The sequence below is a fragment of the Tachypleus tridentatus genome, chromosome 8 (genome assembly GCF_004210375.1).
Source record: "Tachypleus tridentatus isolate NWPU-2018 chromosome 8, ASM421037v1, whole genome shotgun sequence".
Lineage (NCBI taxonomy): Eukaryota > Metazoa > Arthropoda > Merostomata > Xiphosura > Limulidae > Tachypleus > Tachypleus tridentatus.
Genome location: NC_134832.1, coordinates 76,617,315 through 76,645,276, shown reverse-complemented (window position 1 = coordinate 76,645,276; position 27,962 = coordinate 76,617,315). Strand labels below are relative to the sequence as shown.

General features: G+C 30.6%; 1 protein-coding gene across 11 annotated transcripts; it reads left to right on the top strand.

Moving 5' to 3' along the window:
* The first annotated feature begins 16 nt into the window (after positions 1-16).
* Positions 17-27,628, top strand: LOC143222721 (suppressor of cytokine signaling 5-like). Of its 11 annotated transcripts, XR_013012435.1 has the most exons (5): positions 139-283; positions 10,396-11,836; positions 18,752-18,841; positions 20,609-20,797; positions 21,580-27,628. XR_013012435.1 is itself a non-coding variant. In XM_076449621.1 (2 exons), the coding sequence occupies exon 2, from the start codon at positions 10,509-10,511 to the stop codon at positions 11,808-11,810; it is 1,302 nt and encodes a 433-aa protein (XP_076305736.1). In that variant the 5' UTR covers positions 17-132; positions 10,396-10,508; the 3' UTR covers positions 11,811-27,628. The 11 variants fall into 11 exon arrangements, 3 of the variants coding, with proteins under 3 accessions (XP_076305736.1, XP_076305735.1, XP_076305737.1); XR_013012430.1 differs by having other exon boundaries at positions 20,609-27,628; XR_013012433.1 differs by having other exon boundaries at positions 20,357-27,628.
* Positions 27,629-27,962: the final 334 nt, after the last annotated feature.

Below are 27,962 nucleotides of genomic sequence, written 5' to 3'. Positions count from 1 at the left end.
AAAAAATACTTGGGCGTGGCATGCATTTCGATAGTTTTATCACAAATGTCCTTTTCGGCACAGTTCAGCAAATACTCGATGACGTCAAATTGCTGTGATGTTGCAGGTTGAAATCGTCATTTCCTGTTAAAGGTAGGGTTTGCTTTGTGGAGAAGAGATGCGAGTTGTATACTATTCTTACAAGTAATAATACATACTAGTTAAATTTGAATTTTATGAGTTATTAAGTAGTTTAATCGTGATGCGAGACAACCATGAATGATAGAGTTGTGGGGGAAGCCAGGTTTGTATTTATCCGTATTAGTATTAATATAGCACTATTAGGGTTTGATCTGCTGTGGTGGATTAAATGGACCACCGTTTCCTGGTGCCGTTAAGCCTAAATGTGAGTTTTGGTTAATGAAGTTTCTCAGTTTTTAGTTGTTCTTGCGAGGCCTGGAATGTGTGATGTGATATTTTATACTGTTGCTATTTTATCTAAGTAATATTAATTATTATAGATGGAGAAAATAAACTCGAGGTCACACTGAAGTCAATAGTATGTGAAAAAACAACAGGAAATGACTTTAAATTTAAGTCCAGTTTCAAAACAGCTAGAATTGTAATGTTAATCATAGTAACAGTAATACTGGAAACGATTTAGAAGAATGGTGTTTGGACATTCCACATATATAAGTTAAAGTAACTAAGAAAGTACCAAAAGTCAAAATCCTTATGATACATTAATGATAATTTAAGTATAGTTATCTTTACATGTTATGTCAAAAATAAAATTATTATTTTATAATAAAACACTGATGTGGTGTAAGTATATGAGCTTGTATTTAAAGAATTTGAATAGTCTGGAAATGATTATTGTGCAAATAACACTAATTAGACATGAAATTTGATGTGATATTTTTAAGTTAAATTTATTAATGTTGTGAATAGGTCAGTATTATTTACACCTTTATTTCCTAATTCTAAAAATTTAGAGTATATTAATTAGCTGTCTATTCTTTGATTTTTTTTCTGAATTAACTTTATGAAATTCTCATATTTGCAAGGTTTTCCACTTGAATTTTGTCAAGTCTATATACAGTAAGTTTCCAAATATGTTAGCATCTTCATTGGCATTAGTTACACATGGCAACAGTTGCAGACTTGGCTAATTCCAGAATTTTGAAGTGATATTGAATTTGTATTTGTAGAATATGAAACAAATATAGCAGCTAGAGTAGAAATGAAAAATAAACTAATAAATATAAGTGATTAAAAGATAACAATGTATGCAAGATGGACACTGAAATATCAACAGTGAACAGTTTGAACGTCCTTGTGGTAGACAATGTAAATAGCCCATTGTGTATCTTTACACTTAAAAAATCAACTCCATTTCAACCCATTAAAACTGTCATCTAAAACATCAACAACTAAACCACCTTTAAACTATCTACATACTTTTTATTGCTGAACAGAGTTTCGTCTTTTTATCTGTGTTTCACATGTGTTTTTCCTTTGGTTCAGTTCTGTTGCAGAGTTTGCTTATTTGAGGATAAATTAGAGGTAGATTTGGTGAAGATCATACTATTAGAGGAAGAAAATATTAGGTTACAAATAGAAATTAATAGAACTATGGTAGAGGCTACTTTGGAGAAAAATGATTGAGATTGCACAACAATAAAAGAGTTAAAACTATAAAGATAGGTTTGGTTAGCATTCAGGCTGTTTGCATTGAAGAAGGAGGTGTTGAGTAGGTTTATGTAATGGAAAATCTCATTATTTATAATGGTGGTTATGTTGGAGTAGAAAGCACAGAAAGACTAGGACTGTAATTCACTTGCCATGTACATAATTATCATAGTGGATGCTGACAGTTTAATTGCTGGAACCAAGGAGCATTTTCTCTTTGTAACATAGCAGCAAATTATGTTGGAAACTGTAAATTGGAAGAGTTGGTTAAAATATAAAGAACTTAATCAGAGGTGTAGTAATATAAATATATGTATAGCTGTTTTAGGAGTATTCCTTCAGGTTAGTTGTAGGAATAAATCAATTAACAGGGTGCAAGGATTAAATTAAAGTTTTTGTGAGATACATTCAGAACAGAGATGGACTAGATTGGACTTTGGAGTTAGTTTTTATACAAGGGTAAATTATGTTAGAAATGAGCTCCCACTTGAGCAGATTAGATTATAGGATATTATTTGAAGAAACTTAAGAAATAGTTTAAATTTGCATTGTTGTAAGAAAACTTGAGATATTGAAATAGCAAATTGATAAGAATATTTATAGAAGTTAGAAGTTTAGAAAATGTTAATGGTCAAGTTAAATATTAGTTTTAAAGAAATTTGACTGTTACTCTGATGTTTAGAATACAGAGAACAAAAGTTGTCTCAAAGCTTATTTAATGGGAATTGTTGAAACCTAGTTAGACTTTGAGAATATTGATAAGAACATTTATTTTGAAATACCAAGTTAGAAGTTATCATAGAGTTGGTAGACTATATGTAGGGATGGTCAAGATACTAAATAGGAATAATATAAATATTTACATTAAAAAAATCAACAGTGACAAAAATCAAAAGATGACTACCACTTTATTTGTTTTTTGTACCCAAAAAGGAAAAAAAAAAAAGCATTTAAAATACCAAACCATAAATTGATCAATCCATCAAATTGTTCATATTTCTTCTTGTTTCAATCCAGATAACTCTATAAGTACTTCATTACTAATGTTAATTTAAACTTAACTCCACTTTATGTATTTATGGGCAGTGGATAATGTCATCACTTAGTCATAATAACTAGTAGTAATTTTTAAAAAAAATCATAATTCTTGTGTGATTGTCATTATCACTGGAAGCTAGTATTTCTCATAGAGAAATCTGGAGTTCCTTTGAAAAACTTAAGTATGAAGTAAAACAGGAATTACTAGTCAATATAATTGCGTACCCCAACTTTCAGTCAGGGGGTAAAACATCACAAAACAAGTAATAAAACATTTTGTAAATGCAAAATTATGTATGGATGATAATGCAAAAAAAAGTATGCAAACAGTAAAATAGGGATGGTACAGCTATACATAGATAATCTTGCATGACTTTCAGCATTAAAATTTAATGTTACACTGTGAAATGCATACTTGAGTTCAAATAATATTACTGCAGTTGGAAGTTATGTTGGTATACAGTTTGTCATAATATTATGGTCATGCTAAGTTAGGTATCAGTGTAGTATAATTAAGAGCTTAGGACTTGTGTACCAAACAAACCAAGATGAGGCAAAACATGACTCGATTATTACAGACTCTTGATTTAACTAACCTCATAACCATTCTATACTTGTGCATTTTACAGTGTAACATTAACTTCTAAATATTAAAAGTCGTGTAGGGATGATCTATGTATAGCTGAATCAAACTCATTATTCTTTGCATTCTTTTTTGCATTTACATCATTTTACATTTACAAAATATTTATTGTTTAACAGTAATAGACTTCAAAAGGGGGTGTGAAATACCTATGTATAAGGGATAATAGTCAAGAGATTAAACCTGTATGGCCTACAGTTACAGGTTATAAGAGCAGAAAGTTATGCTGGCAATTGTTGTCCACCAGCTGATCGGTTTCTTCTGAAATCAGTCTCTGTATATATATTTATTCATAACTTTGAACAATAACTACAGAAATTATCAGGGAATGTTTTATTATTTTTAATTATGGCAATATCATAACATTATCTTACTGATTTTTGTCCCTAAATAAATTGTGAAATTTACATTTTTTAATAATGGTGAAATGTTTGTTGCTTACTAGTTACCAATTATTGTAAATGAATTTTTAAATATCCTCTTTTACACCAGTCTGAATTATAGTTCACGTTTTGTTCATAAAAATGATCTTTAAGCTATAACCAGTCTTAAGGAGTTTTATTTGTACTGAAAAACTAAATATCAAATGACTGTGTAACAAAAAGAGGCATTTCAGTCACTTGTTTATCTACGAGTTTTTTATGATTGAGTTTCTTCTGTAATTCATGCTTTTTATATTGTTCTTCCTTATTTTTAAAGTTTGTTGCTGTTAACAGACCTCCTGAAATTATATATCCAAAATGTAGGACTAATAGAAAAACTTAAATTATTTTTGAAATTTAAACTTGTATTACTTTTTTAAATATTTCTTAGTATATTTATCTTGTTTTTGTGTCATTATAGTTAGAAAAAAGTAAAATTAAAACAACTTGTCATCACACTGTCACAGGTTTATTAAATCATATCTCATTTGCTGTGTCCAGGAATGTTTTGTTACCAGGTCGTCTTTTAAAATTTTAAACTTGTGTATTATAATAATTTACTAAATATAAAACTGCAAAGAAGCTCTAAATCCAAGAACCTTCTTGAAATGCTTAGGTTTAGGGATACAACTCCTTGAGTTCAATTTCTTTACAATTCATTAATGCTTTTGTTAAAACTATGATAAATTTAATTAGTACTTCATAAAGGTGAGTATTCCTGTAAATATACATAGTATTCACTGATACATGTGTATGTGTATACTTACTAGTCCAAATTAAAAAAATGCCATTATCAGTAATAAAAGGAAAAAAGCATTGGAGATCATTCCCCATGATTGACCAGTTATGCAGTGATTACCTGTAATTTCAGTTGTTGAAGTGGAAATTATGTGAGTTTAGTTTTATTGAACAATGCCAATAAAGTGCTTGCTATAGTGAATTTTAAGCTGTAATTACTTTAGGTGGTCTTTAACCCTTTCATTATAAATGAAAGGCTGGATGGAATCCACCAAGTATATCCATAAGTAGTTATGCTATACCTTTTTATAATGTATGCACATATTTACAGCATTTTGCATGTTTTTAATAAACATTACAAGGCTGTTGTATACTAAATATCAGGTTTTTGAATTAAGTATTAAGAATTTTTAAAGATTTTCTTGTAAAATTTCCTTTCGTAATGTTGACTATCCAACATGCAGAATAATTTTCATTTTAAGATTAAAAATACTTTTATGGATCAGAAATTTTTAGATTTCACACATGAAATCTTTATAAACGTTATATAATTATTAAATGTTTTTTTGAAAGAAAGTTATTTTGTTATTTTTAGTACTGAATAGGATTTTCTGTACATGGTCAGTAATTTGACTGATCTCTTAATTGATGAAAATTAGGAGATATAAATTGTGCTTTTTTTCAAGAATGACTACATATTATAACTTCAAATTACAAATGTTTAATTTAAATGGCTTAAATGTCATAAGGTTATTCATTTTTATATATTTTTTTATTATATTGACCTTTCAGCCATTGTTGGTTAACATTACAGAAGTGACAATCATGCATCACACGTACACTCATGTTTACTGTATCTGAGAATATAAACTCACCTTTACAAAGTGACTTGGTTGTGTTTTAGTGGACTAATATTTTTTAAAATGCAGTCACATTATAGCTATAATACATTATTACTGTTTAGAAATAAGTTTTTAAACTTATTTTTCTTAAACACAGGACAGTAAATACAAAAGTATAGCAAACGACTGTAATTATGATCTTTGTACTCAATTGCTGCTTGTTGTAACATGCTACATCTTAAGAAATTTTGCACTTGGTAAATGTGAAATATCTTTTTTAGTTTTCTTGTCTATGTACATTTGAATAATAAAAAAAAACTATGTGAGTGCAGTGGAATTCCATAATAATTTATCAAGTTTAATAAATAAGCATGTTTGGATTTAAAAAGATATGAAATTTTAAACTAGATAAAGACTTAACTTGCAGCAATGAAGGTTTGTCTTGAAAGAAAGAATTGATGTCATTATATTTGAAAATGTCTGAGAAAACTACTTGGGGATTATTCTGAACTTTTGATTGGCTATTCATGTTATGCATAGAAGTAAGGGATTGTTTCCAAAAATTGAAAGAGATGTGCAGAACCATTATGTTTGATTCTTTTATTACATTCTAGATTTTCAATATCAATAGTTTAAGTTCCTAATTTGTACAAAACCATAGTCTGTATTTTGAAGTCAAGAACATTTCATTTCAGCCAGTTCTACATTCAACATACTATGTGATGTTTAGATGTTTTTTTTTAATATTTACTTTTAAATAAAGAAATTAAATAATGTATGATATGAAACTTTGAATATAACCTGCAGTTTCATACCAAACTGAATGACATAAGTTCATAAAATAGTAGTTACATATAGTTTTAAATGCGAGTCAACAAATGTGATGGCATTGTCTTTGACCTGCAATTTGTATGGAATGAGTTAATAGGATGTTTATGCAGAGAAAATGAGCACCTTGTAAACATTGCAAGAAAGTGTCAAAATGTCAACTGTTTGACAGTAAAAAAAAAGTCAAACTGAAAATATGCAAGTTTTCAGCATTATAGTTTATTGGAGTAAAATAATCATGTCAAAACTTATCTGGGACACTAAATGTAATAGTTGACAACTGTTCAGTTAAACATTCATGCGCTTGTATAAACTTCTTTCACTGGTTTCTCATTAAATTTTTTGCAGTCTTTATGTGCATTCAGAAAGACTCTTTATCTACCATATTAGGATTATAATATGCATTGAGCTACAAAATTATTCCAAAAATTCCAATTTATTTGACGTGTAAAGTTTTGGAATTATAAAGGATTTAGATATAAGTTTGGAAAACAATGTAATTTTTATTAACGTCAAAATCATCTGTAGTTTTCTTAAAAGGTAACACATTTCTTATATTTTTCATATTCATGTGAAATGTATCTTTGATAATGGTTGTACAGGACTCGTTCAGATGAAAGCTAACCATAAGGTCAAATCTAAAATTTATGTTATTTCAATAAAAATATAAAACATCTTTTTAATCCTTAACTAATGCTTTCAGTTTATGAAAACAAAATTGATAATGAAATTGAATTGTTTTATTTGTTATCAAAAATGTTTAATTTGTAAGGTCTCTTAAGAACTTTGATTTAGTTTTTATTATTTTCAGTATTTGCAAGTTTGTGTATTATAATGTTTGAACAAAGCTAGTTGGTGGTCATAATTCTTGAAAAATGATTATAACAAATTAAATAATATAAAATTATATATTTAGACATCTAAGCATGCCCTCTACATTCTGACACTCAGTTACACAACCCCTTTCAAACATGTGGTCAGCTTCCAGTCAGTTACCTCTTTCTTTCTTTGTGAACCTGATGATGACTGAAGAAGGTCAAACCAGCCGTCTGTACGTGTATATTTTTCTTTACAAGTGGGTTTTCTCGACATCACTGATTATTCACAAATTACAGTGATGTTTTTCTTCTGAAAGCATTTAACCTGTCACATCATTTAAATTTGTATAGTTCCATATGTTGTCACTTGTTTGGTGGTGTTTTATTGGTCTGTGAAAACCTTCAAGCAGCTTAACAAATACTGTGAATATGAAATGACAAACTACTTATTAAAACAATAGTCACTCCAATAACATCAAATGTCCACACTATTCTAAAGTATGAAAGTTAAGATCTTTGATAAAATTTGTTCTAAAAAAATAGCTTCTATTGCAGTGAGCCTAAAATACATGTATGCTTAATGTTAATGTCACATAATTTACAGTACATTTATCTAATGGAACACCACTGTGATTTATTTCATATTTTGATAAAAGATATTTTTTGTGTTTTTAGTTTTAATAAAACTTTAGTAAATAGTTAATTTATAAATACTTTAATTTGAGCTAATGCTGATGATTTCTTATTTTCTTTTTAAAATCTGGTTCCTTTGTAAACTTTCGCTGTTGAAAAAATATAGCAAACGTTGTTTGTCTTTAGAATCATTATGTGCATTGAAGTGACTTTAAAAGCTTTAGTTAATTATGTTAATGATCATGGGTGTTTGAACAATATAAATGTGAATGGCTCATTATATTTGTCTCATCTACTGTATATAAAGTTTTGCCATATAAAATGCCAGTATCACATCTATAATACCAGTTAGGCATTTCCTGTCTTGAATTTATGGAAAGAATGCCATAAAATTTTGCTTGTATAAAATAAGTATGTATCATAAAATTAAAAGAAAATAGTTTGGCTGAAGTTCAGTAGCTCAGCACACTTCTGTAAGTACCTTAAAACTCAGTTATGGTATAAATTGCAATTCCACTGCATTTGTTACACACCAGTTTCCCTATATATCGGGCATAAAACTTTAAAGTCAGTAATCTTGTATACTACTTTATGATTGTGGGAAAAGTTAAACTGGCATAGAATATAAACAGTAAATAAAAATTCAAAATTTTGTTCATTCAAGTGTCACACTTGTTACAATGGATTTTTTTATGTGCAGTGGTAAATGAATGTGTGCTGCTAGAATATCTTTTCTAACATGCTGAGAAAACAGTGTGTAAATTTGTGTAGTGAAGTTACTTGTAGCAAAACAAAGCATCTTTCACATTTTGCTGTTACCATGACACTGGTGCTAGAAAGTATCCATAAAATGAGTTTTAGGAGGTCTTGTTAGAGCCATCCTCCCTCAAGTCTATCATGATGTCCATTGTTTTGAGTTCATTACTGGTGTTTTTATTCTTTCAAGAAATAAATAGTTTTGTATTCAGATCCTGTTATTATTTGCTGTGGCATTGATCACACAATCAGTTGTTTTTATACACAGACAAACTTTGTGTGACTGTTGACCACCATGATTCTGATACGTTAATTGATCTAGATTAGCAGTTTTATGTGTAGAGAAATAGGACTTTTTAGTGGAAATATATTGTTATATTTATACATCAAACATTTGTAACTGAGAAACTAAGTCAATGCTCTAAATTTTAAACTATAAAATTTAATATTAATTATTAACAATTTGAGATTAGCAAGAAGAGATTTAGTAAATTTGATGATGACCTTAATTACATTTGATGAACCACTTTCTGCCACTAAAGGCTGCCATATTGATTAAGGGTTGTCATAATTCAATGACACTGTGAACATGTGTCAGTTTAGCTTGTGAAATGGTTTTTTGATACAAATACAATACAATTTTGTCATTAAAAAATAACTCATCATCTTGTTTTGTGAACGAAGAATTGAGAGATGGCATCAACCAAACAGTCCCTGTACACTATTTGATGGGTCCATTTTTACAACCCTTGTGCAATATTTGTATGTTTGGGACTGAATAAAGTATCTTAGTCTGAGCTACCAGAAATGTTTAGCTGATTTTGAATTTAATAATCCTTAGTAGATTAGCATAGTTACTTTTCCAAATATCCAAACATCTGAAAAGTGAAAAGAACATTTATAATTTGTTTTTTTACTGTGTTAAGAAAAACAACTCAGGATGATCTTGAATAAAAAGCCATATTCACATACGAAACAGTATTAAACCCACCTTTCAGCTCACTTATGACAAGCAGTACAAATAATTAACATTAAATGGTTTGTTTTTGTTCTTCCAAATAAATATCTTTATTTATTCTAGCATTCAAGACTTGGGTGTGATTAATTTTCTAACCTCTACAGGATATACTAGGCTGGCTGTAAACTTCTCTCTTTCTTTTCAAATAGAAATGTTGTATCTTTTATCAGATGGTCTACTTTTTTATATGCAGAGCTAAATTAAATTAGTGGTAATATTGCTTATTTATGGATCTATTACATCTATATAAATATAGTACTGTCTGTTTATATGTCCATGTAACTACTACTCAGGATATGACTGGATCTTCACCAAAATTGATATAGAAGTTTATTAGGTCCAAGGAGAGTTTTACACACATTTCCAGTTTTTGCTGTTATTTTTGGGAGTTTTTGCATTTTTCCTGTTACTTTGCTCTCTGTTGATGGGTTTTCACCAATTTGATATGAAGGTTTGTTGGGTCAGTGTGGAGATACATGCAATTTAGTGGCTTCACACTTTGTGTTTTGAGGTTTTTATTGGCATTTTTATGTTTTTTGCTATTACATATAAGGGAAACAACTTTTCATGTCCTAAGGTAACCTTTCATTAATCATGACTTGACACAACTTCTGTCCAAGGGACAGGTACTCAGCTTGTTTGAGATATAGGAATGTGATGTTTATTATTGCATAAAACTAATTAGGTTGTTTTGATCTTCATTTAAAATAGTTTTTTCAAATTATATTTTACTTAAACCTTTAATTAAAATATAAAATAAAAAAAAAGTGTGTATAGATTTATCTTTTCGTAAATTATGAAATCACAATTCTAACTTATGTAAAGGCATGAATGCACCAGATATGGACTAATAATTTGTAAATATTTTTCTTTCCCATTAAGTTTTATTTTAAATTGGCTGTTGAAAGAAATTGTGGATTTAAAATTGCTGAAATTTTTTTAAGGGTTGCGAAAAATACCTTCTTATACATTTGTTTTTTTTTTCTAGGGTTTGCAGTGGTGTTTGTTTTCAAATACTGAAAAAATTGGGAGTATTTGATGCATGGATGAGCAGCTAGTGTTAATCAAGTAAGTGGGTATTTTCCAGTACAAGCTATTGACATGTCAGATAATAATGTATCTGAACAACATGATGATTCAGGTGAAGAGAGAGAAGAAGATACTCAAAATTTTGAAATTCTTGAAGACCCAGATCCTGAGACAAAAAAGGAAGATGACAATGAGAAAAATTCTTCCAGCCGGTTAGAACGGCAGCCCAGTGTTAAGAAAAAACTACGTACACTAACATTTGGAAGACGAAGAAAGGGGATAGCTAAAGATCCACCAAAAAAAAGAAAAGGATCTTGGGCATTTAGATTTGGAACATGTTCCAGGAGACCTTCAAGCTCTGATATTGCAGAGCCAACAGCTGGTTGTGGTGCTTGCATTTGTACTGGTTATCGTAGAACAGAAGATCATCATCTTGGAGCAGGACTTGTTTTTAAGGCAACTCCTCCAAATCGAAGACGAATGTCACCCATACGACTAACACTTTTTAGAGGTGGAAATGAAAAGGTTAATTCTAATTCTCCTATCATTGATTTGACCAGATTTAACCCTGAGAAATATCCCATTGATGACTGGGATGAACGTGCTCGACAGGAACGTGCCCGAGAAATTCAAGAAGGAGTAGACCCACCACCTGGTTATCAGACTGTTCATGCTGGTCAAGTTACTGAGGTGAAACTGGGTGACTTAACTTGGGCACTTCAAAACCAGTTGAACATTACTCCTTATCCTTATTTAGAAAGATTGACTGAGGCAGCTGGCATGTCCAAAGAAATGTTGGCTAGATTTTATGAGATGACAACTGAAGGATTTCAGATGCGTTTTCCTTTTCCTCATTCTCAGGTAGACTACATGCATTGTCTAGTTCCAGATTTATTAGAAATTACAAACTGTAGCTTTTATTGGGGAAAGATGGACCGTTATCAGGCTGAAAAGCTGTTGGAGAACAAACCAGAGGGCACATTCTTGCTAAGAGATAGTGCCCAAGAAGAATATCTCTTCTCTGTAAGCTTTCGGCGTTATGGAAGATCTCTACATGCTCGAATTGAACAATGGAATCACAAATTCAGCTTTGATTCTCATGATCCTACAGTTTTTGCTTCCAGTACTGTATGTGGTCTAATTGAACATTATAAAGACCCAAGTTGTTGTATGTTTTTTGAACCTATGCTTACCATACCTCTTCATCGAACTTTTCCCTTTGCACTTCAGCATCTCTGTCGTGCTGTAATTGCTAACAGAGTAACTTATGACACCATTAACAAATTGCAACTACCAAAAAGTTTAAAAGCGTATCTAAAGGAGTACCATTATAAACAGAGAGTCAGAGTCCATCGTCTTGACTTGGAACATTGATATGTTGTATTTAATTGAGAGTAAAGGTCATTATGCATTCTTTACAACTTCTTTGTTTTAAAATTAATATTTGTTACTTCATGTTGTTAAATATGCCTTATTTGAAGATGAAATTTATAATAAATAAACATACTGTTGAATTTCATTATTCCAGCTTAGAGTAACGTTCTTTTCTGTAAGATATGTACAACATTAGCATAGTGAACAATGAAAGTTTTCATTGTTTCATGTTGTAGTGAAAAGTAAACATGCATAGTGATATGTTACGATTAGAGAAAGTAACTTAAATTTTGAAAGACATGTTGGAAAGCTGCATGAGTTAGGTATTTAATTACTGAAAAACAACTGTCAAAAATTGAAATTATAACTATTTTTGAAGTGCTTATCTTTGAAGCATGTGTATATTAATGGTTTGAATAGGTATTATGAAAAATATACTTAAATTCAATATTGTCATGTCATGTTGTAATAAATATAACCATCAAGTAAAATATTGAAATTGAAGTAACTTAAATTTACTGATAAAGTAATATCCCAATTTTATAACTTGTTCAAACACTTTTAATATGTTTTTGTTAAATTTATTTTTACGTGGAATCATTGGCATATCTACAATGTGGTAGTCCAGCATGGTATGTTATGAAAGTGTACAAATTAACATTTAAAGGTTGTAAATTGAGTAATAGTTCAATTTTTGTGATACTATCTTTAGACATAAAATTTTGAAAATTTTGGTTTAGTAATTAAATAAATGTGTAAACCAACCTTGTTCTTTTATTATGAAAATCATAACTCCATATTCTTAAGAATTTAATGTAAGAGCTCTCTTTCAACTGGAATTGCCTTGTTGGCAGAAATTGTATATAAACAAATTTGGGATTTATCTGATTTTAGTGAAACCTAACATAGGATGTAGCATATGGGGTGAGATATGGGAGTTGTTATTTAAATTTTCCAAATTGAATGTAAAATTGCCCAAGTTATGACTGACTACATAATCAACAGAATCTCCCTAGTACTTCTTGATGTGCAAGGGCAGTTATGGTAATAGTATTGGCTTTTTACCATGTCAGTAGATTAAATCTAAGGTCTCCAATATCAAATACAGAATGAAGAAAGGTTGCATAATTTGTTTGAGAATCAGAAAGCCACTTTGTATGCATGACTATTGTTATTAAGATGGTACAGTCCGCCTGAGACCCTGTGTCTTTAACTGTTGATAACATCTAAGTGAAATGTTTTACCATCTTATGGATTACATATTTGGATATGGTAGATTTTGAACTTCCCAGTGGCATATGCAACATCTCTAAGGAAAACTGACCAGAATTTCTTGTTTTTTGTTATGCTATCTTAAAACAGTTTTCCTGTGGTTGAGGGAGAAATCCTGGTGTAATTTGGTAATTTTGCACAGAAGTAGTTGAAGAACAATTTATAAATGATTATGGTCACCCTGTTAACAAGAGTGCTTGTCTTTAATATCACCAGGCTTAATGCACATACTATAACATCTAATTTGTATTTGTCTTCTTTTTAACAGTAGAAATCTTATTAAAAAATAGTAATAGTTAACTTGTTTAGAAATTAGTTTAGGAAAATGTTAGGTATAATCTCTGAAGCAAACATGCACTAAATGTTTATGTAGTAAGCTAACTCTTTTTTAGGATGTTTACAACTGGATACATAAAATGAACCATTGATATTTTTTGTGTAATTTAGCTACTCTTTTTACTTCACTTTTAGGGGAGAGTGAGTAATAATCTAATTTTTTTTAAATATTTTTTGGTTTAATAAACTTAATGTGAAGGTAATACAGTAATTCGAAAACTGTATTTTAAACTACTAACATAGATCTTTGTCATAACTAATTGATTAATGTTGCTACTAACAGAAACATTTTTAAATTAGGGTTATAATGACAATTTTGTCATTGGGCTTGTTTAGTCATTTTGTCAGGTATTCAATTTAACAATATATTGTCTATTTGGCAGACAAATATTTAAATTTCATATATACCAGGAGCAGTATAGTAAGTACTTGGAAGTGGGAAATTACAGATAACAAAAAATGCAAAGTAAATTGATTAATTTTTATTAATATATATTAATAATAGCACTAATAAGTTGGATATTTTAAAATATTACAAAGATTATTAAATTCAGTTAACACTAACATGTATTTGTATGTAAAGATCTCTTTAGTTTTGGTGTTATGTAAAGCAAGGTGATCTTGTTTTGTTTTAAATCACAAGCTTAAGGAATGAAATATTTTCAGCATGATTTTATTATAAGTTAATGTTGTGTATTTTTAAGCAGTCATCATAATCTTTATCAGCCATATTAAATCAATTTTAACCAATCTTTTCAAAAGTGATTAGTTAACAATCCTCAAATTTTATAGAAGTGTTCATTTTTAATATAAAATACAGTTTCCTTATTAATAAATATTTACCAATCAATAGTCAAAAAGCTATTTCAGCTTATATTTGCATAATAATATCTTATTAAAATTTCTCACTGGTATGCCACTGTTTTGAACTTAGAATTTAAATAAGCATTTGACTGTTCATAAAATTCTTGTCCCTGTTTAAAAAAATAATAGCAATGGCAGTTGTGGACAATAGACTAGATTTACTACAGTATGAATATCATCTGAAATTATTTTATCTGTTGTTAAAGTATTCATATATCCTACTTAGTCTAATTTGTTTTTCTTTTCTAAAATTTCATAGTTACTAGTTTCCATTGTCTTGTGAAACCAGTCAAATTATTTTACATAAATATATCATCTACTTCAGCTGTTATTTTTGTAGTGATAGGTTAATTGGGTATTGTCAAGTTTGTACATGTACACTGTACAAATGTAAATCATCTTTAGAAGGCAGTGGAAGCCTAGGCATAGGCTGTTATTGAAAGAGTTGGACTTCTTTCTTAATTTTATTGTGTAAAGACCTTTTAATTGAGTATTATGTACATAATGGGTGGATTTATAAATGTTGAAGATTTCATTGAATAGTAACATTTGGTGCTTTCCTGTTGGATTTTTATTAGTATCCCTTCTGTATATAGAAAATGTTTATAAAAAAAAGTAACAGATTTTTTATGAACTAAGCTCATTTAATTGTTAGAAAATCATAAAATCAATTAATTAAAGTTAAAAAACACTGAAAAGTTTAGTACTAAGTGATGATATTATCAAGGTTTTATTGGGTTATAACTTATATTTCTAACTGGAACATGCATAATTTTAATCAGAGAGAGCCATATAGTGTATTGATAGAAGCTTAAAACATTTGAAGTATATAGAATATTACCTTGAAAATGTTTTTTTTTCAGTTTTCTCTTTTCCATTTATTTAAAATAAGTAAAAGGTAGAATTTATTTGTATAATCAGTTGCTGAATTTCAAGGTTTAAAAATTATAATGTATTTTCATGTAAAGGCGTGAGAATCTTGTTGCTGTTCAGAATGATAAGTTACTTGTTCAGAAACTACAGAACTTGTTAAATAAAGTATGTGTATATATATAATGCAATGGAAGAAATTTACTTGTTCTAAAATCTTTGTATGTTAAGGTTTCTGTGTGTGTTTATGTGAATGGGTTGGGATATTTTTACAATAGGCATCTGTGACTTGTTGGCAGTAAATGGACAGCACACAATCCACTTATTTTCAGTGTATTATTTTAAAGCATGTGTATATACAAAAATTTACATGATAGGATACCACAGTTGTATCTAAAACTTAAAATAATTATCTTGTCAAAAGTCCACTCAGGCTGATTCAGTTACTTTAGAATACAGTTGACAAGTTATTTTTCTCTACTCTTATCACAGTAGTACTAGAGAATAAATCAGTTAGTTAACCCATTGGTTACAACAGTTATCCTTAACTTCAAATAGTTTTTTTCATCAAAGTCCATATAGATTGGTTCCGTGGCTTTAGAACACCTTTTAACAAGACAAGTTATTTTCCTTATCTCTAACCTGTGAAGTCCACTTTAAAATATTACATGCTGGCTAGCTTCACATTTTCTAACATTTTTTTTCTAACTGAACTTTTACTTTCACCAACATAATGTTTTCTGACTAAACTTCTAACTTTATAATTACCTCTCACTTAGCTTTACTTTTTCTCTTCTTGCAACTAATGAGAAAAATATGAGAGATTTGAGTAACACAGTGGCAACAATATTACAGTCTAACTGCATACAAAACACACAACTTGTACAGAGTTATGTAGTGAAATTTGTTACAACTCGCACTTTTCAAACAACCTTCGATGCTCATATCATAGAAAATAAATAATCTTTAAATATTAAGTCACAAAATAAATGATAATACTTACACTAAACAGTCTTGTACATCCAACAATAAGCCTCTCATCAAGAAAAATATTTTTTTTTACACAATATACAAAATCTGTTCTTAGTCTGTACACTAAATCTCCTTGTATCTGCACCAACATTTGCAGTTCATTTGTTATTCTTCACATAAAATTTTCAGTAGGATTTTATCTTGACAGCATCACTTGTCTTCATCTTGGTCTTATGTTGTTTGAAGTCTGTCTTTTGTAACTTATTTGTATGCTAGCACAGTAGATCTTAGTTATCTTTTTTTGTGTCAGTCAGTTCTTTACTTATGTTGACATTTTTCTCTATCCCATCTCTACCCAGTGGTCTTAAGCCTAGTAAGTGTTTATCTTGCATAATGAAGTCACTGTCTTCTGGTTCTGCATTTATGAAAGCCACACCTGCAGAACCAGAAGGCAGTGACTTCATTATGCAAGATAAACACTTACTAGGTTTAAGACCACACCTGTCATTTTCATCTGTACCTCAGTAACTGCAATCTTATGGTCTTCTCTCTCAAAGTACCTCTTCAGCAGATTGGTGTGGTAGATCTTGGTGATCACATCTACTTTCACTTTATAGTACATTCTGTTGATAATTTCCTGTACTTCAAAAGGTCCTTTCCATCATCAAGTGGGTTTGTTGTTGGCTCTGAGTATGCAGAACTAAGACTGCCTGTCTGACCTTGAAATGTAGGTCTTTGACCTTGTTATAGAAATGCTTCTGACTGTTTTTGATGGGTTCTCTTTCCCAGCAGAACTAACCTAACCTAAAAGGTGGTAGAACTTTTGATTTGAATCTTTTTACCTCGGGTTAGTGCCCATTGCAGTAAATAAGCAACTGGGGTGTTCAGAATAATTCTTCTCTTCATTCTGCTAATGATTTAAGTAATACTTGGGGGTGCGGGCAGTGTGTTAAGAATCACCAAAAAAAAATTAAGAACTCGTGCACAGGGTGTTTCATTGAGGAGAGTGGCAGGGGTACAACAGAGGTCATGTCATAGAAAGCAGAGGATGGAGGGTCATTCACTTCTTTAAAAAAAAAGGAAAAACAGTGAGTGGGGATCTGTACATTCTCATACCCAAAAATTTGGATGTGGGAGGAAAATGAAAGTACTTTTAGAAAACACCCATTTTCACTAACCAAATGCTGAATGATCTATCTGGTTATTGCCTGAGCTGAAAGCAAAAAAATAAGTTAGACATCAAATATATCAATTCAGTTAATGTCAAAGATTGAGATTTGGTGAATTATATGGGGACAGGTGAGTGCACCATATTATTGGAGTATTGCTATTGTATTAATAAATTTTGTGGCTTGTTTTCTTTACTAATTTAAGGTTTTCTCTTGCATCATCAGTTATCACACATACGTTTTATCTTGCATCATCTATGAAAAATTACCTGTGTAAAGGTATATTTTGACAATGTGACTCCCTTTAAATGATTGATGTGTATTACATTCTCATTACCCTTGCCTTTGAGTATTATATGTACATAAAAGTTAGTCTCCATATGCATCTTGCAAGTTTACAATTTTATTTCATAAAATGCTGTATGCAACAGGAAAAAACCAAAAACAAATCTGTAATTCTCATTTCTTTTTAGTAGAATTTTAGCAATATTTCATGATTTGTACCATTGGGTACTAAACAGTAAACATGCAATTATCAACTACTGTTATCATGTGGTTCTTGTCCTGTTTGTATTTATTTTGTTCAGGATGTGTAAATCTATCATTGGTATGTTGTATTTATATACCAAAGATACAAAATATTAATAGAAGTGGAAGTGTTTTTTATTTGTTATGGGTTAATGTCAGCAGATTAATAAATTTATATATAAATGTGTGTAAGTTATAGTAAGTTAATACTGTTGCATTGCAATATCAGCTTTACTCATTAATATGCTAAATAGCAGAATATATAATGTGATTAGTTTTATGATGTAGATATACGTGTGATTAGTTGTGAAGATGTTATTACACAAATTATTGTACATGCAGTGATCATTTGCCTTTGTACAAAATGTAATTCTAGTGAATGAATTTAGTTTTGTTAATTTTTGGACTGGCCAGTTTTTGTTTTATTTGAAAAAGTTACCCTTGATAATTTTTTCAGAAGTATAGTATGTAATAATCTGAGATGTTTATGAAGATCTTTCTTCCAGTTTGTCTTATAAGTGAACAAAGCTAAAAGGTTGTGAACGAGTTGAACTAATATTGAAATTTTAAAGCGAAACTTGGGAAAACAAAGTCTAGTTTAAAAGGTCAAACTCTAGTGAAAAGATATTATTCAAAAACAAAGTTGATCAAGATATGTATTAGAGGGTAAAAAACAGAACAAGCCTATAGGAATTACCCAATATTGATGATGATGGAGTTACAACAACAATAAAAAGCAAACATTAAGTTAAAATAACTTTTCAGTCTGGAGAAGTTTAAAGAAATAACTTGGTAATAAATAAATATGGTTCCTTAGAAAATAATTAGCATTTTACTTTTAGACTTGCACTGGTTCATGGATGCTGAGTCTCGAACTTAAGAGACATTTACAAGAATTACTCACATTTATGTATTTGTTGTTTCTTCCAGTTTTATTAAAAGAAATATTTTGCATTTCATTTGGCTGAAGACAAAAAATCTGACTATGTTCAACTGGTATATTAATGTCATATATTGAAGGTAAGCATTATTTTAAGTGATTGCTGGACATTGGTTTAAAAGCTGGCATTTAATTTAATGTAAGATGAACACTACAGGTTCATAATGTTTGTAAATGTCTTTTAAAGTGATGCAATTTGTTTTTGTCATTACATATTTACTTTTCTTTTTAAGACAGCAAAATCTAATTTTGATGAAATGTTAGGAGGAGAGAAAGGCAAAATGAAATTAAGGTATATATGACTCTAGCTGTGTTTTAAATACCTTGGAAAATGTTTTTGATATTATTCCTAAATTTGTTTAACACGACTGGAGTTTATCATGAAATATTCTTATAATTATAAATAGAATAACAACGTATATCTCCAGAGTGTAACTTTATCGGCTTAATATTTTGTTATTACAGTTTTGTCAGGAGATATTGATTTCCTACCGGTTTACTTATCCATTTTAATCTAACTTGGTCACATTTGATGAAGCTATAATTGCAAAATATTAAGCTAATAAAGTTGCATTCTGGAAATATAGGTCATTCTTTTATTTATTTTTATAACAATGCTTTTTATATTAGCTTGTATTTGTGTGTGTGTGTGTGTGTGTGTGTGTGTAAATAAATGTAACACTGGTTAGATTTTGCTGTACATGTAAAATGGGAAAGTTATTTTACTATATAAGATTATACGGAGTATAAAAGAAAAAGTAAGTCAGTGATTATGATTCATATTTTATTTTCAGTTAATTACAGTGAAATATTAAGAGTATTTCTCTATTTTTGTTTTATGTTCAGGGTGCATTATAATGGACTGTAATATTAAACTTATTTTAATGCATACATATTAGCAAATATCATGTTGTATCCATTCTTGTGAATTTTCAGTGGTGTTTTTTTGTTTTTTATAATTGTGGTAAAGATGAAATGGCTTTATTCAGTCTTTTGGAGGAATTTAATATCAGTATTTTGACTAGTCTAGTGAATAACCCATATTATCATGAAACACCAGGGTTTGGTGAAAATTACCTATCCCCTAATTTATTAACATAGATGTGAAGACCATACAGACATTACAACCATGTGAATAATTTTGTACACTGTAGACTGACTAATGTCTGAACTTAACAAAATGGAAACTTGAATAAACTTCTTGTTACTTTACTGCTGCTTGTTTAATTAGTTTGTGCCATAAGATGAATAGATTTAATCATTCATTATGTATGTGGTTATTGGAATTACTTTTAACACTTCTGAATCTAATCTGCTTTAGAGCAACTTTAACAATTGTCCATCACTTACATTTATCTGTATATAGGGTGTTACGGAAGTCATGCATCACTATGACATTCCAAAGTTTTAGCCTTGCTAAGATGTTTCTAATGTGTGTTTGTTTTACTATCATTTTCTTTGATATGATAATTGCTTGGGATGTTATCAACCTTGCAAGAATATGGGGAAGTGATTCTAGTGCCCAGATATTTTGGTGGTAGGTTATGATATATTTTTTAGGTTTCTTAGGTAGGAAATTCCTTTGTTTCATACAGTGCTGGTTAATTTTCACCATGTGTTTTGTGAAGATGATTCTGTGACCAATTGTAAGTGGAGAGAAAGATCTTCTATAGCAACAAATGAGTACCTTTTGGACAACAAGGTCAACATGGGCAAAAGAGTGACATTTTGATATGGTATGTTTGTGATAATAAAAGAGCTACAACTAGATTTTGTAGTCATGTTGTGTTTTTGAAAACATTAGGTATTTTTGAATGCCATTGCTGTTTCATGTTCTTGTTTTTCAGGTGTGAAAGTTAGCATATTCAGTGAGATTGAATGATAGGCTTCCTATCAAAACAGCTCCCCAGTGACACAGAGGTATGTCTGTGGACTTATGATGCTAGAAACTGGGTTTCAATACTTGTGGTGAGCAGTGTACAGATAGCCCATTGTGTAGACTTGTGCTTAATTGCAAACAAAATAAACCTATCAAAGTAAGAAATGATATCACTTAAATATGCTCAATCATTGGACTTCCAAAACTTTTTACTAAACCTACTGTTAACTGTGTATTGTATGACAGCATGTTTTTTCTCTACCTCTTAATTAATAAACTGTTTCTTCAAAAACTTAATACTTGTTTAATATAGTGCAGGTGATTTTCAATAGAGTAGTTTGGATGTATCAGTTAAATTAAAATCTACAGTTGATAATGTGTTTTGTTAAAATCATTTAACCTTGTTTGTACTTTATAGGTGATGCTATTATATGTCACTTGCATTTGAGAAATATTTGAAGCATTTTGGGATTTTTGGTGTTATAATAACAAAATAACACTGTAATCATGTATTTTTATCAACCACAATAGGCAGTGTCAAATTAATCCATAAATCAACTTTGTCATGGCTTACAACCTACCTTGAATATCGATATCATATTTAGAAATGAAATTGGACATATAAATGCGTTCTTCTATGTCATTGGAACTAATGGTGCTGAAAACAGTTACAGCAATTAGGAAAAATACATGGAACTGGTAGTTTTAAAACTGTTATTTTTATCATTGTGGCCATTTGTGCCTGCATCTTTACAACAGTTGTAAATTAGCATACAAATTGATTTCTGTTGAATTTACACTCCTTCAAGCAGTTGCCAGAAATTATTCAGCAAAACTTCGGACCTTGCCTTACACACCTGATAAAAACAAGTATTCCAAGAATTTTGTTTTTGATTGATTTGTTCACCTTTTGGATTCCTTGTTATGCTCTGATTATAGAAAACTCCCAGAGAAATGCTGAAGTATATAGAACAGAATTCCTTGGTGAAATCAACAACACCAGAAACAGTCTGTGAAGGTGGACATTCATTATCCTTAATTGGAGTACAGTTGAATGCACTCTCAGTCCTTTTTGTTTAACACGATTTGGCACTTATAATAAGTTTTAATCACATGCTGACAACTAGTTGTTCAAGATAGTTTTTAAAAAGGTAATGTTGCATATTTTATGTGTTTGGTACAAAACCTCCCTAAACATGAATTAACTTGATTCCAGATATTTTGATCTGACCTTAATAACAATTTGTAGCGATTACAGTAATGAATCCATGTCTGAGAAGTAAATCCATTTATTGTTGTATTAGTAATGAACGTTTATATAAACACTAGTTAGTCAAAAGCTATTATAGATATCGTTCTCTGAGGACAATGAGTAATACTAAATACTATGAAATAAGGTGCCCAAGTTTTGAATTTAAAAATTGCATTTTGTCATAAAATCTAAGTTTAAGATTACATATACTTCAACCCATGAAATATTTTTATAGCAAAGATGTTTTAAATTTCGTTGTATTGAAAGTACCAAAATAAGATGTTTTAAAAACATCTCAAAATAATTAAACATTTACTGCATAGAAACTAATTGTACTGTGGAAGAGAAACAAAGTCGTGTGGGACAAAAAACATTGGTAAATAATGAAGATACAGTTATGTTGGTTACTCAGAAGGGATAGATTTAGATGGTTTTTCTTACGATAAATGTGTATTTTTGTTTGATTTGTCAGTTACACCAAAGTAGTTTATTATGCATGCATGTCTTACTTGTTTTTTCTCAGCTGATGGGAGGTTTGGCTCAGTTCCAACTGAGCCTGAAGTACGTATACCTTGAACAAACTGGTGGATTTGTACAGCTACATGCATCAAGACTTTTATCACCACACGATTTACGATCACTAAAGTTTTCAGTGTTTAATAATTGATGTTAAAACGGTGGTTCTTTAAATCGCCTTTTTAAGCATCAACGCTGATGTATACATATTTATTATATTCGGAAGATACACAAGCGGGACAACTGGATCGAACCACGAACAGCCCGTTTTATCAGTAGACTCGGACGATACGATCAGTTAATCACAGAACATCATTGTCAAACTACTAATGTAAACCACCATCAGCTGTTTGTTATGACTCTTTTTGCCTAAACCACATTTTATTAGTGACACTTAACTCTTGCGCTTAGATCAGATACAGAAGCAGTTAAAACTGCAAAAATATTAGTTTATTCCACAAACAGTATGTATACAACATTAATTACTTTGGTTTCAGAATATGTGATAAGGGCCAATACAGCATTGTCAACATATAAAATTTGAAGTATATGATACGTAGCTTTCATGGACTATATTAAAAAAAAATCAGTCTAACAAATTTGTTTATACAGGATACAAATTCAAGTCTTCAGATACCGCTGCTATTTAACCTCTGCAAAAAGCTTTTCGACAACATAAAGTGAAAGTTAAAAATTAGGTCAAAAAAATTATAAGTTACTTGCCCTCTAATTGCTCTCTCTCTCTCTCTTTTCCAGTAGTTTCCGTAAATTTGACAAATACTCTAACATATAATTCGTTAACGAAAGCTCTAAAAGACATGGATTTTGACAGGAAATGAAATGAAGCGAGATGTTTTTTATCAGAATGATTTGGTATAATAATTTCATGGACATTTAACACACTATATTATATTTCTGAAAATTGGCAAAAACTGGCTTGGTATGGTAGTAGTTTCTGTTTATTTGACGGGCTTTTGCGTTTTAAGAAGGAATGTTTTTTTGTTATATCATAACGTTTTATATCATTGCAGATTAATTTCTTTACCAGGTCTAACACAGCTGTTGTTATAAAACATTATAGTGAAGCGTGACGTTCATGAAATATGCATTGCTGTGTAGATTCATATTTTGCTTTAAGCTTTACGATGGGCTGTCTATACAGCCTTGTCTCGTGAATCAAACCCGAACTTTTAATCTTGTAACTTGTGGAATCTGCCATACACCGTAAAAATATAATTCACTTGTCTCGTGTGTGTTTCGGTGTTCACTATGCTCGTAATGGTTTGTTCGTATTATTTAAGTTTCTAAAGTAATTTCCAGTACGTAAAGTATAAATTGATGAAACGCATGGGTAAATGAATTTCCTAGTGTTGAATATTTACCAACGTAAATTTTATCGTTCCTTTAAATGTTTTTTTAAATTATTATCTGTTAAAATGTAATTACGATTCTCACTGTGATTTTCAAAACAAATGAAACAATAAAAGTTTCATATATACCATGGGAAAAGTTGTTCTGTTAAATTTCTTGAAGATTACTGGATTTTAATTAATTTTTCGTGATTGCAAGTCTTATCTGTAGCAAACTGTATTCATGTACTTAGAAGTATCAAATTTTAATCTGCTAAATATATGTCTTACGTTAGTAGTCTCCCGATGGGTCATCGGTAAGTTCACACAACGCTAAAATCCGGGGATTTGATCCCCGACATGTGCAGAACATAGACGGTTTATTGTGAGAATTTGTGTTAAGATAAATTTACTTGAATGTCGTGTATACTTTACTATCAGACTTATAATTTAAGTCAACTGATAACGTAGTTGTGGAGACGCGGAATACACTCTTAGGTATACCATTTATAGTATTTGAATGCAAATGGAGATAACGAACTTTAAGTAGGTCGATGTTTCGATCGTTAGGTGCTTGTCTTGAGATCTTTGGCCCGGCATGGCCGAGCGCGTTAAGGCATGCGCTCGTAATCTGAGGGTCGCGAGTTCGCATCCGAGTCGCGCTAAACATGCTCGCCCTCCCAGCCGTGGGGGCGTTATAATGTTACGGTCAATCCCACTTTTCGTTGGTAAAAGAGTAGCCCAAGAGTTGGCGGTGGGTGGTGATGACTAGCTGCCTTCCCTCTAGTCTTACACTGCAAAATTAGGGACGGCTAGCACAGATAGCCCTCGAGTAGCTTTGTGCGAAAATTCAAAACAAACTCAAAAAACAAACTTATGAGATCTTTATGGGGACATCTGTTGGTAATAATGTTCATTAAGAAAAACGCAGTAGATATTTGTGAGTAAACTACAACGATTCAAGCACAAAATTTTAAACCACAACACAGTTCTTAAAATAATAATAAAAAAATTATAAAAAAGTCTTGCCGATAAGTTTGAAACAGTCTGCCTGATAGACTCTCATATTGTGGGAAAAGGTTAAGGGTTTTGAATTACAACAGCAAAATGTAGCTTACACATTATTATAAACTTCTTGGGAGATGCGCAGTGGACTACTTAAGAAATAAACGGTGATTTTTTAAAGTTAAAACCAGGCTTACACTTATGTTTTTTAACTTGTTACTCCAAAAAAAGTTTAGAAACACGTTGTTAGGCGTTTGGTATTTTTCAATAAAACGTCTTTTTGATCAGCGTCGCTATCTGTGTTAAAAGTAAAGATAAAGTTTGTTAGAAACGTTTCTATTATGTGCTCGAAATTATACAATTTTTGGTCAGTTACAAAACATTTTGATTTGTTGTACTTTTATTATATCACATGTCTCGTTATAATTCAGGTGTAAACGTGGCGTTTTATAACTAAAAATTGGCTCAGTCTCTTCTGTTGGCACAGTTAGTATACCATTGTGTAGCTTTGTGCTTAAAAAAAGTCCACTATGAGTATTCGATTCCTTTCCAGGAATGTGTATATGGGGTAGAAAATTGTAGGGAACGTTTTTCATTTGCGTTAATGAAGTAAATTGTTCGTTTTCAACCTAGAATACACCGTGAAGAGGAGGGGCTTATAAGTCAAGTTTAGATCCTTTGCAAAGATTCAAATTTGAAAGTGATATTTAAAATAATATTATAATGTGGTAAATAGCTCGGGCATAATGATTCCTGGCGTCTTACTCTTAGCACTTTCTAGTCCTTGCTGTATCAAAAGCTACATTCACAGCGCATTTTCTCATGTCTGTCACTAAATTCGTGTAACTCCTCTCACTCCTTTTCCACTGTCATATTTATCACTTTTACCAACGTATTCTTTTCTTTCTACATAACCATGCACATTCATGTGACTGTGAATTTATTTTTCGAGTGTTGTAAAAACACTTGCCTGTTGTGAACAAATTGCACTAAAGGAGCTGAAAGCCGTCGCTTTCATCAAACAATCTGCTTAAATTCATTGTCAAAGTTTACTCTTTGAAATCAGAATTCCAACAACGTTGGCCTTTTTTTCAGTAGTTTGCAAAGTTTCTGCAAAGAGTTTCGTTGACATAGGATATTCAATCTTATCATTGCAATGAGATGATTCGAAGTTTTGAAAGTTATTAAAGCGTATGTGTACAAGCCTGAGTGCAGCAGAAGCAACACGAATTTGAACTCGATTCAACATTATGATAATGCGATAAAAACTATTTTAATGATACACTAATTACTTGATAGTTACGTTTCGAACACGGCATCATCACACGTATCGATTTTTGCAAGGGTCCTCAGATTTACAAAAGTTTTTCTTCGGGAGAGAGAGAGAGATAGAGGAAAAAAGATTCTATTTGCAACACCTTTTATAGTTTGTTTTGTTTAAATCTGAATAGTTATTTCATTAACTTGATAAATACAGTTTCATATTGTTGGAACTAAACATGCATTTATAATACCAAGAATAAGTGGGTGACTCGCACAATGACTGTACCAGGTCTTGATTTGCTTGTCTCGAACGTTTTTTTTAAACATCAAATATTTGGCCAGTCATGGTGAATTCTCCATGATACCCTTGACCAAGCAATTCATTTTGAGATAATCCAGATGAGTATCTTTGTAATGGTACATACAATATCTGTTGCTCTGATCCTCTGAAGCAAAGAATGGGCAATAAATTCTTCCATAATTTCAGCTGTCATCTACAGAGCACAGACTGTATTGTAATAATAGAACAGTGAATAATAATTCATCTTGTCAGTTGTGTTTTAAAATAATTGAAACACTGTGGAATTTGAATAAAAGAGATGATTATTTATAGCTTTGGATACAACTGTGGTGATTAACTATGTGACAAAGGTTTGTATATTCATTTGACTTATTTTAATATGTTAAAGCAAGTGGATTGTATACTTTTGTTTATTGTTAAACACTAGCCAACAAATCACAGATACCTAATATAAAGAATCCGACGTATTAAACCGATGGCTTCGGACTTCCAATTACCAAGTGTCAACAGAAGCCGTTGCATGCAGATATTTCAAGTCAAAAATGCTAATGCTTCATCATGAGAATGTAAACTGTGTAAAAAACGTTAAATACCATAAGTAGCTACGCTATAGCTATATAAACATAATTTTTACCTCGCAAATATAAGGGGCTAAGCTTTGCGCGAAATTCAAACAAACAAAAAAAAAACACTCCTTTAGCATTAGTGTTCTGTTGTTCCAAGGTCAGGTTTCGATGGAAAGGGCCAACCCAACTTAGGTATAAGTGAAGTATATTTCCATTAAATTTTACTCAATGTAAGTTTTAATATACTGGATAAAGACTAATGTCTTCCCCATTTAACAATATGCTATGTAAGTATTTATTCGGGTATTTAGATCAGTTGTAAACGTATGCTCTTCTAAAACTGGTATTTTTTGTCTTTATGAGCTCTCTATTAGTTGGACTTTCCCGATCATTGGAGTGGCTCAGCGGAAAGGATGTCTGAATACTTTTGAAGGAAGTTCGTACCATGCATGACTGTGCTACGAAAACCTAAATATCCGTAAGCAAAAGGGGTGTAGTCAGTGAATCATGATGCTTATTTCTTAAACAAAACAAAAAACACACATACACAGAAGGACGCAACAGCAACCAATACTAGCATCGGTAAACTGGGTACAAATATATTTTCATGTAGAAAAGTCTGTATAAGAATTACTTTTTGTAGAGCTTTTAAAAAGCTACTAGATGAAATGTTTATTCACAAGCTCTAAACTAGCAGTAAATGTATCAGAAAAATAAAAGAATTATTTACTAATTATTTTTGGATCGTTAGGTTTGTTTATTAAAACATCTCTGAGTTACGTCAATTAAAGAACAAGTTAAAAACGTGCTTGATGTTCTTCGAAACGAAGTGAAATAACTAAATTACTATCTTAGGATTAAAATGTGATTTTTTTTCTAAAAGTCGAATTTATTTATTTTATAACCTTTACATTATTCTACTTTTATACATGTATACATTTTTAGAATCCAACTATATTATTTTGTAGGTGTGTGTTTTTCTTATAGCAAAGCCACATTGGACTATCTGCTAAGCCCACCGAGGGGAATCGAACCCCTGATTTTAGCATTGTAAATCCAAAGATGTACCG